The 18602-nt window shown below is 45.0% G+C and overlaps 1 protein-coding gene across 3 annotated transcripts in view; it reads left to right on the forward strand.

The window, feature by feature from the left end:
- Positions 1-18602, forward strand: part of Bphl (biphenyl hydrolase like) — a 35515-nt gene that overhangs the window by 9785 nt on the left and 7128 nt on the right. For all 3 annotated transcript variants that reach the window (XM_048430210.3, XM_048430220.3, XM_048430230.3), the window contains exons 4-6: positions 2856-3009; positions 13986-14117; positions 17307-17430. In XM_048430210.3, coding sequence (XP_048286167.3) covers positions 2856-3009; positions 13986-14117; positions 17307-17430 — 410 coding nt within the window. The remainder of the gene's footprint in view (positions 1-2855; positions 3010-13985; positions 14118-17306; positions 17431-18602) is intronic.

The following is an 18602-nucleotide window of genomic DNA, read 5'->3' on the forward strand; positions in this document are numbered from 1 at the left end:
GCTCCTTGTTCCTTGAATGCTTAACATGTCTACAACCAGAGTTGAGCAGAAATCCAACCCAAAGTAAAGATGAAAAAATGAAGATGGAGAAGTCCAGCTTTTACCCTGCTTTTAATTACCTTGTAGGTCCAGGTGAGAAATCAATGCCTTTAAGCACGCATGGTATTTTATTTGGCTGTTTGTCGGGGACCAGCTTCGACAAAAATACCACTTACCAGGGTAGGGGAATGAGGATTTGAAAAATAAGCAAAGAAGACAAAGACGCAACTAAAAATAATAAAACAGAAACATAGGATAGTATTGGAAGGGAGTGGATACTGAAATTCACCTGTACTTAATTTCCCATACACAAAAGGGGGAAAAGACAAAAGACTGCTTTAACAGGATACAAATGGCTACTAGAACAGTTATTTGCTTCAACTTTGAGACATCAAATCATTAACAGTCTGTTGTTTAGGCAGTGAACCCACCCTAGAGCAAGTGTCCTGAAGACAGGCTCTCCCAAGGTCAAACCTCCTATTTCAAAAGAAGGAGCAGAAGTATGGTCAGGCTGGAATAAATCTATCTGTATGGGCCATCTTAATGTCAAACAGACCAAGTAACCACACCCTAGTCAGTTTGTGTAGCCCCACTTGTTGTCAACAACTCTGAACAAGCTAAAACTCTCTGACCTTCAGACAAGGTGGAAATAGGCTCACATTTTGGGGCCTCCATAGTTATTTTGATTTTTTGAGGCAGCGTCTTGCCGTGTAACCCTGGCTGGTCTCACTAGCAGCAGGGTAGCCTCTACCTGAGTGCTGGGATTAGAGATGTAACACCGGCAGCATCAGGCCTTCCCTTCCATCCTCCAAGTCTGCTGTTTTGAAAATGTGTCAAGGAGATGCTGCTTCCTTCCCGATGAACATACACTTGCTGCCCTTGTCCCTACTCCATAATCTCACTCTCTGTGGCTTCAGCTACAGAAATATTAAGTGAAAAATTGCAGAAATAATTAATTGATAATCTATAGTGCCCTATAACTTAAATTATGTTTATTTTTAGCTTATCTATTAAAATATAAAAGTTGTACATTCCAGGGGGGATTAAGTAAGGTTCCAGTACGTGTCTATTCTGGATAATGTTCAAATCAGGTTAAGCATGCCTGTCACAACAACTATTGTTGCTCAGTTGCTTTCCACTTTATTTTCTGAAACAAGGTCATTCATTGGCCTGAAGGTCACCAAGTAGGTTAGGTTGGATGGCCAACAAGCCCCAGGGATCCTCCTGTCTCCACCTCAGAGCTGGGACTGAGGCAGGTGCCACAATGGCTGGCTTTCTTGGGTCCTGGAAAAGAACTCGGATCCTCATGTTTGTACTGCAAACACTTTGCCAATAGAACTGTCTCCCCCAGTCCCCAACATGTATCATTTCCTGACGAGGAAAACTTCCAAAATATTTCCTTCTGTCTTTCTGAAATATAAGTTCGTTAATATTATCTGTAGCATTCGGTCATGAGTTTTAAATTCCCTGCGAGTCTGAATGGTACAGTGAAGTGTGCTGCCCATCCATCCTGCCTCCATCCTACCCAAACTGTAACACATCGCCTGTCCAGTATATCCACTCTAGACTGCGCGCGCGCGTGTGTGTATGTGTGTGTGTGTGTGTGTGTGTGTGTGTGTGTGTGTAGAGCTCTTGGTTCCATCTATGTTACAAATCATCTGTGGTGGGGCAGCATCTTGGAATGTAACCCCAGGAGGTACAAGAGAGCTGCTGAAACAGGGCAGTGCTGGCACACGCCTTTAATCCCAGCACTCAGAGACGCAGAGGCAGGCAGATCTCTGGGAGTTCGAGATCAGCCTGGTCTACAGAGTGAGTTCCAAGACAACCAGAGCTACACAGAGAAACCCTGTTTTAAGAGAGAGAGAGAGAGAGAGAGAGAGAGAGAGAGAGAGAGAGAGAGAGAGCGCTGCTGGATGTATGCACGGTCTTATTCCATGCATAAATCTAGTGATAAACGATTAACTTTAAGCTACTTTTTGCTATAAGGTGTGCATGGACATTTGTCACTCTTGTGATTATGAGCAGTGCCGTGTGTTTTATATCCTGGGTCTGTCTCCTGGTGAGCGAATCCAGGAGGCAGTGTGCTAGGTGTAGAGAATGTATCCGCATTCTGCATGCTAATGTCAGATGGTTATCCAGAGTATGCACACACACGTGTGATTTCACCAGCAATTATCCCAGCATTTGTTGGTTCCTTATTTTTAATCTTTTTTAGATGCTCTGTTTTACTTCTAGAAGCCGTTTCCATGTGCTTTGTCAGCTTTCTCTACGAGTCCATTTTCAGGGTCCTGGTTGGCTCACCCAAGGACGGATTCAGCTTTACCGCAACACCATGCTCCCTCTTGTCTCTAGACAGCTCTTCCCACAGTGGCAGCTGTGGCTTCACCAGATACCCTGCTGCCTCTTATTTTAAGCTCTTTCCAATCTACAGGATTGTCTGCCTTCTGAGCCTTGCTTGGGTGTACGCACACATGGTACTTGTCCTACCCAAATACAGCGGATTTCTGCTGATTCTGTCCTTTGAGGTTTTATCCAGCCAGAAGATAGGCTTCCTGCATAGGTCAAAATAATGCTGCATACTCAAGTTTTTATGACAATTACATTGTAGCGAAGCCAATTGACACTAGGTCTCCAAGTGGCAGACTTGTAGAACTCGGATGGCCACCGCCCAGGTTCTTTAAAGAGAGTGAAGTGGTCACAGGGCCGTGTGTCCTGCTGTGCTGGCCATAGGTAAACAGTAAGAGTGCCGTGTGTCCTCCTGTGTGGGTCACAGGTCAACAGCAGCTATACCATGCCTTCCGCTGTGTTGCCCACAGGTGCTGCAGTTCAAGCAGGTCTCCCTCCTGGGCTGGAGTGATGGGGGCATAACTGCACTCATTGCTGCTGCTAAGAACCCATCTTACGTCCGCAAGATGCTGATCTGGGGAGCGAACGCCTACGTCACTGAGGAAGACTGCAGGATTTACCAGGGTAAGTTCTGCCAGTCATAGACGTTGTCCTGATGATCCTCCTTGCCGCCCCCCCCCCCCACATCTCTCGTTTTGATATGTATTGAGTGACAAGTCGCTCATCCACTTGCAATTCTCAGCTCTGAGGTCCAAAGAAGAATGCGCTTTCAGGGAAATCGTATAATTTAACCAACCTAGAAATGGGTAGTGCTCTATTTCCAGAAGTGAAACGTGGATGACTCAGGCCACAGCTCCGGGAAGGCAGTGTTTACGTTCACTCCACGGGTAGTGAGCTTGAAGGAAGGAGGAGGCGCTCTGAAGTGTTACTCAGAACCTCATTTAAAGTAATGTGAAAAGCCAGTTGCAGTGATGCGTGCCTGAAATCTTAACCGCTTGGGAGGTTAAGGCTGGGGAATTCTGAGTTCGAAGCATGAGCAATGTAGCATTGCCTTGTCTCAAAGTGAAAGTCGTGAATGAGTGAATGCATGAATATAATGAGTGTTAAAGGAAGCACTAGGCGGAAAATTTAACCTATGTTTTGGTTACAATAATCTGTGAAGTTTTCTTGGCTAAAGTCTCTTTTAATCTTCTCCTTGACACTTTTAGGGGCACAAGAGTGGCACCAGGGACCTTGAGCCTGTGGCTCGATGCTAGCCTGCTACTTGCATTTGTAAAGCTAAGGCACCAATGAAAAGTTAGTTCATGAGCTAGAGGTCAAACTACATCTACATTCTAACTTAACCTTTCCTCGTTTTCCTTCTCCCAGTACTGCTGCCTCGCTTGTACCAATAGCCAGAGCAGATGGAAGTGTTGGTTGCAATTATTAGACACCCAACCCTGGCATTGTTTAGCCTCTAGCAAGCTTTCTGAATTGGGAAGACCAAGCTCTCAGCAGGAAAGAGAGATACCCCAGGGCTTGGAGCCATCACTGAGGCAAAAGAGAAACTGCTTGGATTTCCCACCACTCCTACCTGCCACCCTGGCCCATCACAACCCTCCCTTTCTCACCGGAAGCTTTTTGTCTCTTTACTAAGCCATAGATGACCTAACAGAAGCAGTTTATTCCCACTGGGTTCAGCATTTTCTCTCCACAGCTGTGTCTACAGTATGTCTTTGGTGGGTCTGTTGGCCTTCAGAGCCTGAAATCTTTACTTTCTAACCCTGACAGATGTTGGCAGAGCCCTAGGCATGCTACGGCCCTTCCAGGCATCCCGCTGTTCACCTTGTAAGCTCTTCAGAGGCTGCATCCTGTTCTGGAATCTTAGTTTGCTACCATCTTCCCATTTCTTTTTTTTTTTTTTAAATATTTATTTATTTATTTATTTATTTATTATGTATACAATATTCTTTCTGTCTGTGTATATGCCTGCAGGCCAGAAGAGGGCACCAGACCTCATTACAGATGGTTGTGAGCCACCATGTGGTTGCTGGGAATTGAACTCAGGACCTTTGGAAGAGCAGGCAATGCTCTTAACCACTGAGCCATCTCTCCAGCCCCCCCCCCATTTCTTCTTTTAAAAAAAAAAAAACCTCAATTTATTTATTATGTATACAATATTCTGCCTGTGTGTCTGCCTGCAGACCAGAAGAGGGCACCAGACCTCATTACAGATGGTTGTGAGCCACCATGTGATTGCTGGGAAATGAACTCAGGACCTTTGGAAGAGCAGGCAATGCTCTTAACTGCTGAGCCATCTCTCCAGCCCCCATCTTCCCAATCTGAAGCTCTTAAAGACAAATAACTGAGAAACCAATCCTAGTCTGACCTCCACCCATCCTCATCACCCTCCCTCCTGGCTCAGAGTCTGACTTGTTCAGAGTAGGCTGTTCCACTGTTGCCATCAATGAGCTCCTGCTGTTGCCGCCCCCAGATGCCTCCGCTTCTTCCAAATCCTTGACTTCCCTTGCTTGGTCCTTCCTCTCTACCTCAACAGGTAAACATGATTCCTCCTCCAAAATACTGCTCCCTTTCCCTGTAGTTCCTCCTCACCATGCTGTATCTGGCCCCACAACTTTATTAAAATAGGCACCTGTTCTTGCGCCTTCAGTGACTTGGGGTCCTTCTGCTGCTGTCAGCTGAACGGTCCTCACTGCAGCAGGTGTAATATTGTCAAAGACAGTGCATCCTTTTGTCAGCAGCACTCGTTCACTACTCTCTAGATATTTGGGTCACGTGCTGAGTTTGTAAGGTCGGTAGAAATACCTCCCCCACACACATTGGTCACCAGTGTCACCTCCTCTTTTCCTGGCCATTCACTGATCTTTTCAAAGAAGCAGCTTCTAGTACCGACTTGGTTTTGTGTAGCCGGAGACTGCTCTTTCATTCCCCAGCTGCCCAGACCTGAATAATTACACAGAAACTATATTAATTACAATACTGCTTGGCCAATGACTCGGGCATATTTCTAGCTAGCTCTTGCATCTTGAATGAACCTACTTCTATTAATCTGTGCATCGTCAGGAATCTATGGCTTACTGGTAAAAGTTCTGAACATCTGCCTCCTTCAGCAGTGATGTAGCATCTCTCTTACTCCTCCTTCTTTCTCTCTATATCCCTTCCAGCCTGGTTATATTCTGCCCTACTGTAGGCCAAAGCAGCTTTATTTAACCAATAAAAGCAACACATATACAAAAGGACATCCCACATCAGTTTTGTTTTCTGTCTTCCATTGTTTCTGTTTCCTTCTGCTTTCTTTGGATTCTGATTTGTTTTATGCCATCTAATCTCAAAGTTAAAATTTTGGTTATTGATTTGAGATGTTAATTCTTTTTCTAATATATCATTTAATGCTATATATAAAGGGGATTTATTAGATCAGTTTACAGAATGCAGTCTGGGCACCCCCACCAGGGCTGTCTCACACTGGAGCAACTGAGAATCCAGGCATGCCTCCGTCAGCAAGGCCGGATGTCTTAGCAGTCCCATCCTGCAGGCCTGGAGGATTCTCAGACAGCCGCTGGTCCTCTGTCCATTGGGATCCTGAAGATGGTGGTTTGCGTATTGGTGAAGGAGTGCTGCAGTGTCTTAGTTATGGTCCCAGTTGCGGTGCTAAAATACCATGACCAAAGCCAGGCAGTGGTGGCTCACACCTTTAATCCCCGCACTCGGAAGGCAGAAGTAGGTGGATCTCTGTGAGTTTGAGGCCAGCGTGGTCTACAAAAGCTAGTTCCAGGACAGGCTCCAAAGTTACAGAGTAACCCTGTCTCGAAAAAAATCAAACAAACAAAAACAAAAACAAAAACAAAACACAATGATCAAAAGCAAGTAGGGAAGGAGGAGGAGAGGGTTTATCTCACCTTACAACTCTACTGAGGGAAGTCAGGGTGAGAACTCCGGGCAGGAACTGAGGCAGAGGCCATGCAAGAGCGACGCCTACTGGCTTGCCCCTTCCTGTTTGTTTGCCCAGCCTGCTTTCTTAGAGAACCCAGGACCCTCAGCTCAGGGGTGGTTCCACCCTCAATGAGCAAGCCCATCCCCCCACACACACATCAATGAGCAATCAAGAAAGTACAACACAGGCCTGCCCACAGGTCAATCAGGTGAGAGCATTTTTTCAATTGACGTTCCCTGTTCCCAAATGATTCTCTTGTGTGGTATTGACTAGCCAGCACATGTGACATCCTGACACAGACTGAAGGCAATCAGACAAAAAGAAACTTTCTTTTTCCAGGTCCTTTTGGGAGCTGACACCAGAGGGTGTGGTCTTCCGGCTTCGATTCATCTGATTAAGAAAATCTCTCACAGAGTCCCCAGCAGCTTGGGTTTTAGTTGATTCCAGGTTCTGTCAAGCTGACAGCAAAAATTAGCCATTATAGCACCTACGAATTTTACCATGTTACATTTTCACTCATCAAAAGATATTTCAAAATATCTTTTCTAATATCTCGTAGGTACTTAGATATGAAATGTTTAATTTCTAAATACTTGGGGTTTCCTAGATATCTTTTTGCTATTTGTGTTTAATTTGCCTAGATTTGGAAAACATACTTTGTATGGTTTTACTTCTTTAAGTTTAGAACATGGACTGGACTATCTTCTTCTAAAATTGGACACTGCCCCCATCTCCTCACTGGCTTTCTTCTGTCATTCAGCTAGCAGTTGCATGTAACATGTAACAGATGCATGTAAGTTTCCGTGGAGGGCTCAGTCCTCCTCTACCCTCGGTGTCTCACCGTGATTTTGTTCTGTTGATGCCATATAATGACTCCTGAGTTGTATCCCCCAGCCTCCTCCTGTTCCCCTCACTCTCCTAGTTCAGAACCTTGGGCTCATGGGATATTCTGTCCTCCATAGCAGAAAATACCCTGTAAGGCAAAAGTCACAATGTTCCATCTCCAACTTTAAAATAAATAAATAAATCCTCTAGTAACTTCAAAGAAGTCCACTCAGCTTAGCCAGCCCCTGCCAGTCTGGCTCCACTCAGCCCTCCAGCTCCTCTCTTTCCTGTCTTCTTACACACGTCCTGCTTTATAAAGCTGCCTTTGGGGTGCACCTTGCCCTCTCCCAGCCACATCCTTCTCAGTAGTCACCCCAATACCCAGCTCCCAGGGTACCACCTCTGAGAAGGTGTCCCAGAGCCCTTAAGCCCGGTGGACCAACCATGGGATGCACATGCCCACACCATGGCATTTGCCCAGGGTACTGCCACCCACTTACTCCTTTGCCCTAGTCACTGTAGAATACGTTTCCCATCACGATGGCGCTGACCTTCCCTGCTTTCTGAAACAAAATAAAAGATCTCTCAGTCCCACGATACTCACTGTCTAGAGTGTCTGTTTTCTTCCTAACCATCTCTTCCTCATCCTGGACAGTGACCTCTGACCCACCATTCCAGTGGAGACAGTGCCTTCCATGTAACCAACCCTCAGGACACTTGACTGTTCTGTGTTGCTTTTGAACCCCTCCCGTCATGGTCATTGAAAGCAGTCTCCTGCTGTGCATGGTATGGTTTACACCTCCTTCTCCAGCTTCCTCTGGGTGCCTTTCTGGCCACTGTGTTGTCATGGCCCTGGCATCTGTCTCTGCTTTCTGTCTGGCTTTGATATGTGGGACAGTGTCATTGAGTTCCCCAAGTACCATTCTTGCTTTCTAATTTTGTTTTCCATGTATGTGCATGTGGGGGGGGGACTTGCATGCACACATGTATGTGTTGGGGTGTGGGTGCTTGTATATCTGCCCAGGCAGTAGAGGCTAGAGGTCCACTTGGGGTGTTGTTTGTTTTCTGACTCAGGATCTGTCCTTGAACCTGGAGTTCACTGCTTAGGCAAGGCCGGTTGGCCTGTGAACCCCAGGGACCTGCCTGTCTCTGTTTTCCCAGCACCTGGATTACAGGCGTGCACCACTGCATTTAAGCTTTTTGACATGGGTTCTAGAGTCAAACTCAGGTCCTCATGCATGTGTGACAAGTCTATACTGACTGAACTACCACCCACCAGCCTCCTCCACTCCTCCTCCCCCACTTCAAAGCCAGCATCACCAGTGTGTTGCCCACTCTGGCCTCAAGCCCTTGGACTCAAACAGCCCTCCCTCCTCAGCCTCCTGAGTAGGTCAGATTACAGACACACTCTACCATGCTCAGCTGTGTCCTCGCTCTGTGCCCCTCCCTGTCTTTTCCTAGCTTCCAAGCCCCACATATTGGGCTCTTCGTTTATTTTTTTCAATATCTGGTTGCCATACAGATACCTTGTCATGTCTAAAAACTGAACTTAGACCTTTCCCTTGTCCTGTTCCTCTTGCTAAATGTCTTACCCTGGTAAATGATTCACCAGGGAGCACAGTACACACTGGTTTGAGACCCGAACACAGCCTAATACCTTGGCTTTACTTTCTGTAGCTTTTACTCTGCTGTGTTCTGAAGTCTTCAATGGACAACTCCAGAGTAATCAATCCTCAAGTTTTAAGGTGACCACAGTGAGAAGAATGCTGGAACATTCTGTCGCACCTGGTGCTGCTATATGCCACCCAGACTACAAACCACCCCTTGGTCCTGTATCTCCTATAATCTGCATGCCACCTGCCTGTTAGTCCTCAGAAATCATCAGCATCAATAGATCTACTGTCAACTTGCTGCCATTCCTACATTCTGTGCATACTTGTTTTACTTAAGACACTTCCTATAATGAGGAGCGATGCTGGCAGTCCCGCTGCAGTGCACTCTAGTTGCTGTGGATGGCATTAGTTATTACTAATCTCTTTTACTGGACTTGCTTAACAATAAATGTCATCAGGAGAACACAGTATTTGTAAAGTTCGGTGCTTTGTGGTTTCAAGACACCAGGTGTCTTGGCTGTGTTTCTTGTGGATAAGGGCATCTGCAGGGCCGCAGATGCTATTTACAAGCCCTTGACTGTAAGGCTCTTGAAGATAAAGGTTGTATCTCATCTGTCTTGGTCACTTTTCTGATGCCACAACCAAGGCAACTTATAAAAGAAAGCATGGTTTCTTATTAAAGAAACCATGAACCATGGAGCTCATGGTTCCAGAGGGTTGGCATCCATATTCATCATAGTGAGAAGCATGGCAGCAGGACAGGTAGGCATAGTCCCGGAGCGGTAGATAAGAGCACACATCTGGTCCAAAAGCAAGAGGCAGAGAGCGCTAACTAGGGATGGTATGCACCTTTGAAACCTTAAAGCCCACCCTCAGGGACACACCTCTTCCAACAAGCACCTCCTAATCCTTCCTAAACAGTTCTACTAACTGGAGGCCAAGTATTCAAATGTATGAGTTTTTAGGGACCATTCTCATTCAAATCACCACATTATCCAAGTTTATATTGGTAGGAACAGGCACTTAGCAGACTTGGTGCTTACTGAATTAACTCTTAATTAGTAAATTCTCTTTCTGGTTCTAGTGTTTAGCATAGATTATATGCTCTAAACGAGATAGGGGGGCAATGTCAGTGTCTTTGGGGATCCAAATTCTGCTGTGACTCAGCAAACAGTTTCATTCAATTGGTTATTCTGGGCACTTGTCTATGAAGCATAGTTACTAATTTTTGGATAGTGATTATGCTTTGGAACAGAAATGCCTTCCTCTTTAAATAAATTAACAGAAGTAAATATATAAACACAAAGGATCTTTTTGAGTACGTGTTACATGCCAGGCACTATTGTCAGCAAATTCTGTGCAATTACTTACTCTTTATTCTCAGTGTTAATCTAATTCATATTTTCTGATTAGGAAATTAGTACAGTAATGTTAAGTAACTTGCCTGGTTTCACACAGCAGTAAGTCTAGGAGCTGGGACTCCTACATAATCAGTGTGACTTCCAAATCTGTGATCCCAATCACTGCTTGTAAGACCTCTGGCTTCCCCCAGTGGTAGCTGGGTCCCCTATCCCCTCCAACCCCCCACCGAGATTTCATGCTTTTTCCTCTGGGATTCTGAAGGCTTGCCGCAGACCTGACATTCCCATAGACACCTTTCATTCTGAAACTGTACATAAATCAATCCATTGAAAGAACCCCATGCTGCCCCGCAGCAGCACAGTGCTTCAGTGGAGACACTACGGAACTCTGATCCACTGGGTTCTCAACAGCTCTTGGCCTTCACATCACAAGAAACTTGGTTTTTTTCTAACTGATTTTTAAAGCTTCTTTCTTTTTTTTTTTAATATTTAGTCATTATAATTCAACCCTTCTGACATAACTGAACTATGCTACCTGTGGGCCTACAGGAGCCCAGGATTGATCCTGCTGACACCACTATATCTATGCACTTTGTCCCAGTTCACTCTGCCTCCCCGGAACCCTGATCCTCCTGTCCTTTGGTCACCTAGGCTGAAGCTCCCAAGCAAAAAATGTTTGTCATCAGGCCACACCAAGACAATAATTGTATGTGTGTTAGCGTTTCTTGCATGTACTGCTGTCCCTGACTTGTTCTTTCCCCTCATTACACTGCTAAGATTCTCTCATGGTGCTGCCCGTGGCTGTGGTGCCCTGGTTTCACAGATATATTGGTCAAATCTGCCAGTTAGTTTGTGCACTTCTTTGCCCTCACATTGCTGGAGACCCTCCTACCATCTCCAGCAGATGAGCACTAAAGAGACCACATGACAAGTGACAGCTAGTCATCCCTGTATGGAAACAGTGAGCATGAACTCCAATTGGCCTTGGCTCCTTTTCGCTGATGCTGCCTGACCCTGTTGCCAGGGTTTGCTTTCTCTCGTACAGACTCCCTCAAACATATTCACTAGTTACTATGACTCTGTGAAAGCATGAGAATGGTAGGTCATGGGTTTAGGGAGAAAACCCAGCTGGTTAAGTAGGTGCCACGAAAGCATGAGGACGTGCGTTCTATCCACAGCACCGGTATGGAAGGTTGAGTGCAATGACTCAGGCTTAGTGCTGGAAAAGCAGAGATGGGCCTCCCTAACCAACCAACCTAGCCTGGCCGGTGAGCCTGTGTCACCAAACAAGGTAGACAGTACCTGATGATGAAAGACACTTGAAAGAGGCCTCTGGTCTCTGTCTCTGTCTGTCTGTCTCTCTCTCTCTTGCACACACACAAGAAATTTTTAAAAATTTTATGTATAAGTGTTTTGCATCCAGGGGCATCATATTCCCTGAAACTTGTATTACAGATGTTTGTCAACTGCCATGTAGATGCTGAAAATAGAAACTGGGTCCTCTGGAAGAGCAACCAGTGCTCTTAACCATTAAGCCATCTCTCCAGGCCACAGGAAATAACCTTTTAAAAATATTTTATGAAAGATAGGCTTGTTCTACTGCAAGATGACCCTTCACAGCATTTTAGTGGTATCCATCCCAAGCATCCCAGAGTGTAATTATCCAGGAGTAATTTTAAAATTTACTGTATTTGGGGAGGTAGGAGAGGTACGAGGAATTAAACAAGGAGCCTCAAATATGCATATATTTTGCCACTGAACTCCCTCCCCCAGGCTTCCTTCACACCTTGCTCTTTCCCTTTCCCACTTGCCCAACTCTTCTTTCCATTCTGAAATCTGCCCCTCTTTAGTTTTTAGCCAACCTCATCACACCCATCTCTGACTTCTTTTCCCTATTACCAAGTAGTTCAACCCTTCTAGTCTCTACAGTCAACTCACCCAGGTTTCCCTCTGATTATCCAGACCAATCTTCGGAGGCAGAGGCAGGCATCTTCTTCAGAAAGCAGCAAAGCTGAAAATCACAGCGATTCCTCCATTTGAGTATTCCCATTCATCGAGTGTACCTTGAGAACTGGGTACTGTCAGGACTCTACAGAAATTACCATCTGATGTCAGGGTGTGTTCCTGGTGTCACCTGACCTTTCTGGTGTGTCCTTTAGCAACACGTGTGCTTAAAGGCTGTCATAGGCAACATTTAATACGTTCAGGAGCACCACAATCTTGATCAGTGTTTAAGAAAATACAGGAAAGATCAGGCTGAGTAAATGGCATTTGCTGTGTTATTTTAAAAGTAGAAGTTAGCCATTGCTTTTTTTTCCTACCAACTAATAATCTATAATATAGCTTAGATTTAGGAGTTAGCTCTACACCCCTTTTCTTCAACAGAGTCCTTGTGTAAAAAGTGGAAATGCTAGACATGGTCATGTGAATAAAGGCTCATGTTGAGGATTTAACAGCAGTCTGTTCGATTTCCTTCAGCCTTTGCATCATCTGTTTGTTTCTCAATGTACCAGATAAGCTTTTCTAAGTAGTTGGCCTTTTATATCTGCATCTGTACATCAATCAACCAAGGCCAAAAGTCTTCAAAAATTAAATTACCTCTGCATGAAACATATACAGACTTTTTTTGGTCACGATTTCCTTAAACATTATAGTATACTACTTGTATAGCATTTCAATTACATGAGTTAGAATAAAATAATGTAGAGATGTTTTTAAGTATTTGCGAGTTCCTGTGTCAGTTCTGTGCACGTTCCCTGTAGTTTTGCATAATGAGCTCCACAGTCCACAGGAGTTCCTAGGAGCAGCCCCCTTCTATGTTATATAACAAAACTTTTTCTGGGGAGAAGCAACATAGTGAGTCATAACCCCAAAGAGGGATTCCATGGCAGACCAAAGTATGGATCCCACTAAAATCCAATTTGGTGAACCATTAGTTTCATTACAAAGAGCAGAAATGACTCAAAGACAGCCTATCACCAAAGCCCACTCCAGTATAGGTGACAGCACACAAAGCTGGGAACCCAGAGTAAACTGCATAGCCCACAGGTGACTCATCACCTTTCCAGGTGCCTCAGTTAGTCTAAATCTCTTTCCCGCAGTTCCACTGGCTTCTGCTTCCAGGCAGCTGGTCTGGTCTCGGAGTCTTCTTGGCAGCTTTTCTCTGAGAATCATTTTTGCAACTCAGTCTTCTTGAGTCTGAAGGGGACTCTCAGCTTTTATTGCCTACTCTGGCAGAGAGGGGGCCTAGGGAATCTGGTCGGTTTCAGAAACTTCCTGAAGCTATTTTGAACTGTTTACCTTCCTACTTAAGGAACTTTGTGCAAGTCACAATATTTCAATATTGAAGGAAATTATTACACAACACTCTAGAAACTGAAAGATAACTATAATGTCATTCTTCCTCTGGAGACACCAATTAGAAAAATGTTTTTCCTTTTATCTTAAAATCTTTAGCAGAAAGTGTTTAACTCAGGTCTGACTTAATTCAGTCACTAATGATTTATCATGTCATTCTTCAGCAAGGCCAAGCCTAGGGTCTGACGTGTAGCAAGGCGTAAAGCAAAAGCCCATACACTGGGCACACCTCCCTAGGGGAAGATGGACAGTCAAGTGAAAGGCAGAAAGTCCTGCAAAAGCAGAGCAGATGAAGAGGGAACGTCTCAGAGGGCATGAGGGTGGGTGGGGCTCCCTAACATCTGCACAGAGACCTAGAGGATGTGAATGAACCACCCAGATACTGGGAAAAGTCTTCCCAGCAGGTGGAACAGTGAGCGTGAGGCCGAGAGATAGCCTGGCTTAGGTTACTTCAAGATAATGCCATAGTCTGAGACTGGACACATCCTTGTCCACACCTCTATTTTTCAGGTATCCGAGATGTTTCTAAATGGAGTGAGAAGGCAAGGAAACCTCTGGAAGCCCTCTATGGATATGACTACTTTGCCAAAACCTGTGAGAACTGGGTGGATAGCATCAGCCAGTTTAAAGAGCTGCCAGATGGTAAGTCGCACGGACTAATGGTTCCTTTGCTCATTGCAGGGGAGACTTGAGTGCCTCTCTTGAGTTCCCAGGATTTCTCCATAATAGACACATCCATTGTCCTCACACTGTTAATATGTGAACAGAGACACAGGTTACTGTACATAGTATTAGCTCTTGTGTAGTAAGTGTAAGTGCCAGACAGGACCATTGAATAAAGGGTCATGGTGAAGCTTTCTTTAGTGGCAGTCTGTTCCTTTGCCTTCAGTCCTTTGCATATGTGGCAGCATGAAGCTGCCCTCCAGAAGCCTGTTTCTACCTTCTAACTGAAGAATAGGTCATTAGGAGAGCCACCATTAGACACTTTTTTTTTCAGTCTGGATGGGCCCACACTCGACTCACCTTACCTCCAGGACGAAGCAGGAGGAAGTCTTTGCCATGTTCTTCAGTCCCAGCAGAGCCAGAGAGGGGAAGAGACTGCTCAATTCTCTTTTCAACTTCAGAGCCGAGTGATATAACCTGAGCTGTGGACAAGTGCTTTCTTTTGTGTATCTTAAAAATTAGTAAGATTTCCAGTAAGAATGACCATCTCTAAGCAGAACTCAAAGTCTGTTTTTATATAGCTATGTGTTTAGTCAGCCTTCTGTCACTGTGGCAAACACCTTCGACAATCAGTGTATTTATAGAGGAAATACAGTGTATTTATACAGGAAAAGTGTATTGTGACTTAGATCTGGGGGTTCTGGTCCATGACTAGGGAGAACCACCTCCTTCAAGGCCAGGTGGTGCAGTGCCCATTGTAGGAGAATTTGGCAAGGCAAAGTTTTACCTCAATGGCAAAAAGGAAAAAAGAGGAAGAGTTGAGAGTTCACCTCTCCTCCAAAGGCACACCCCCGATCTCTTGTGAGCTTCCACTAGGTCCCACTTCTTAAAGGTCCTGTGGCTCTCTCCTGCTCCACGCTGGGAAACACGCTCTAACATGGGAGCCTTGGGGAACACTAAGATCCAAACTGTAACAAGCTTCTTGGAATCCATATTTTCCCCCTCTTCTTTTTATTTTTGTAATTGCTGCATTAGAGTAGCTAAGATTTACTGTTGGAAACATTGTTCCAGAATGCTTGTGTCTGAAGGGACGGTTTAATCTATTAGGTAATCCTTTCCAGCATGACTCATCTGTAATATCAAAGCTTTCACAATGAAAGGGATTTTGGAAATGTTACATGTTTGGTTTAAGTTCAAAAGAGCAAATCCGTGCCTTACAGAGATCCTGTTGAAATGCAGTTTTCATCCATAGTAACAAGTCCTTAAAATGTGTTTCTTTGCACATAAAACAACAGAAAAGGATGTTATTAAACGGAGTGAATCAGTTCCCCATGAGAGAGAACTCACTGAGATGTGTGGTTCGGCGCTTCCTGGGAGGAGGCAAGGAAGAGATGGAAACGGTGTTAAATTGGCAGTTCAGAAGCATATCCTAACGTAGAGAATTCAATATGGAAGTCATCTTAGAGCAGGCCTTAGTAGTTCGTCTCCCTTCTGTCTTTGCTGCTCTGACAGGACTCTCTCCTTCATGTCTGTGTCCTCAGGTTTACAGGCATTTGGTCCAGCATGGGTGATTGCACAGCTGTGGGGTCATCAGGGCCTGGATTTGAGGTCTTGACTTGCGGTCAAAATAGCTTTGAGTTTCTGGAGAATATACTAAGAGCTACCTCATAAAGTTTCATGAGAACTAAGTGAAGTAATGAATACATATTCAGTTATGGTAGAGTGCTATGGACAGTTATTATGAAAGTGCTGTTATGTGATTTTTAAAAATGCCCAATTTACAAATGTTTGTTGGTGTTGAATGAGTTAAGACGTAAGTGATACCCTGGCGTGGTGGCCTGTGCCTTTCATCGCAACACTTGGGAGGCAGAGACAGAGTTTGAGGCCAGCCTGATCTACGTAGTAACTTCCAGTCCAGCCAGAAATGCGCAGCAAGATCCTGTCTCAACATAAAAATTTAAAAAAAAAAAAAAAGAAGAAGAAGAGGTATAAGTGCTGTAAGCGTTACCGTCTCCTGCCGCAGCAAGCAGTTGTATTGCTGGCTTTCATCAGCGCCACCCCTTCCAGCTGGCGGGTGTGTGCTGACAGGAGAAGTACTTCCCCAATCAGTTGGTCACTCTCCCTTGCTGGAGAGCACTCCCCAGCTGAAGAGAAGGGCAGAGGCTTGGCACCTGGTGAGCAGCACCACCTGTGCTGGATCGCATCTAGCTCAGTTATATAGCACCTTCCATTTAGAACAGGCAGGGATGGGAGGGGAGTGGAGGAAGGAGCTAATAGCATGGCTACCAGAACCATGTGTGTAACCTCCTAACAGCCACGGGCAGCTGCGAGGATTGCTGTTTGAGATTGAAGCTCTAGCTGGCCGGGAGCCACCCAGGGGTGGTACTCAGGAGTGTCACTAAAGTACAAGCACTGATACAGGCTAGCTTTACCATGAAGTCCCTGCATCCTAGGCTAGTCCCTACATTCTTAGGCTAGGCTCTCAGCTATGGAGTCACAACCTCAAAGGGAAAGGTTTCAAATGTCAGGCATCATCAACGTGGCTGACAGGCTGCCTCTTTGTAATACAACACTTGTGGGGTTTGTTTGCTTGCTTCCTCGTTTGATTTTGTCTACCATTTTACATGAACAATTTTACGTCAGGAAAAAAAAACTGTGTATTTTCTAGTAGAGTATCAAAACAAGCAAGCAGAGCACAGAAATAGAAGAGGGAAACCTAAGAGTGGTAAAACTGGAAGGAACCCCAGATCAAACTGGCTTCCACCGACAGTGAAGCCACGATGCAGAGGGACACGCGTGTCAGTGAATTATTGAACACCTAAGATAATAGGCAAGGCTTACCTTGACTTGAGTTCTGGAGGTTCCTAGACATGACCAAGCTCTCTGATGGCTTTGCATCTACGGTGAGGCACTGGGAGCACTTGGTGGAGCAAAGTTGGTTACATCCCAAGTCAGAGAGTGGAAGGGAAGAGAGGGTAGACTGGGGTTCCACAGTCTCCTTCAGGTGCATGTCCCCAAGGATAAGGATGTCCCACAAGGCTACACCCAGAGGCTTTCACCACTTAGTCATGGCACCTCTCTGGAGCCCAAGCCTTTGGTGCCTAGTAGTGCATCTCTGCAGAGTTCTGCTTCTTCCCCGCAGAGAGACTGTGCTCTTGTGTCTCTCAGGTAACATCTGTCGGCACCTGCTGCCCCTGATCCAGTGCCCAACCCTCATTGTGCATGGGGAGAAGGATCCATTGGTCCCACGCTTTCATGCTGACTTCCTTCACAAGCATGTGAAAGGAGCACGGTGAGTCTTGTTACAGCTCGGCAACTCCTGGGTGCCTCAAAGCCTCTGAGGAAGTGAGAGCAGCCATCGGAAGGGAAAGAAGTGGGAGAAGTGGGGGCTCAGGGTGTGTGTTCCCCATCTGGTCAGAGAGTGGTATTTATAGTAACACAGGCACAGAGGACCTGAGCTCCGAGCTCTGGGTAGCCACAGCAGGAAGATTCTGGTAAATGTCCTTGAGCATAGTGAGTCCTATATGTCCCTGGGCACTGGGCCCTGTAACAAGAAAATCTCTTTAGATTTGAAGCACCATTGGTAACAATTCAATATTCCTTGGAATTTTTAGCTCATATAAAACAATAACAGTAAAAATTCATAAAACCAAACCAAGGAAGCAAATTGTCCTTTGGTAGTCACCCACATAGATATAGAGTCATATTCTGTATTCATCTCTGAGGCTCTTTTCTCTCTAAAATTATATCGTAAGCTCTACAAGTCATATCCACCTTAAGTATGCGCTTGGGCCCTCCACGTGCCTGATTCTGATGCCTGTGGAGGACCAGCACTGCTTTGCACACTGAGCACTTAGTTTAGGTCTCTGTCCTCGAAGTCCCTGGAGTCCAGCAGGGAAAGCTGGCGCCTCCAATAGCTCCACTGTCTGTGAGTCTTCTAAGCCTATCTTAGCACTGGGCTTCTCTGGGGATTTGGGAGGAAGGGGAAGGGGTGTTTCTTATTCTACAGCAAAATACAATTGCATGGTAATTCATATTTCTCCCTATATATGAAGTGTGTGTGTGTGTGTTTATATTGAAAGGCCATTCTTCATCCTCCATATTCCTTCTACAGCAGTTCAAGCATGAGTTACACAAATGTAAGAATGTGAGGTGGAATAGCAATCATTTTGGGAAGAGTGTAGTGTAAGTGAAGAATAAAGTAGACGTTGGATTAAAATTAGGTTGTGAATAAACATAAAGGATTTTTACAAAAATTTAGAAGTTCATAGTAAATAAGGCATTTTCAGACTCGACTTTTATAAAATTATAATACTTAACCATGGCTATGGCACAAAATTCAAATAGTTTATTTCCTTATTAATCTCCCAGATGCTTTCTATTCATCTCAGTCCTTATGTTCTCTTTTAACTTCACATGTTTAGAGTATACAATGTGGTGCTCCTGCATTGAATTTTGTATTTT

The sequence above is a fragment of the Myodes glareolus genome, chromosome 14 (genome assembly GCF_982192425.1).
Source record: "Myodes glareolus chromosome 14, mMyoGla1.1, whole genome shotgun sequence".
Classification (NCBI taxonomy): Eukaryota; Metazoa; Chordata; class Mammalia; order Rodentia; family Cricetidae; genus Myodes; species Myodes glareolus.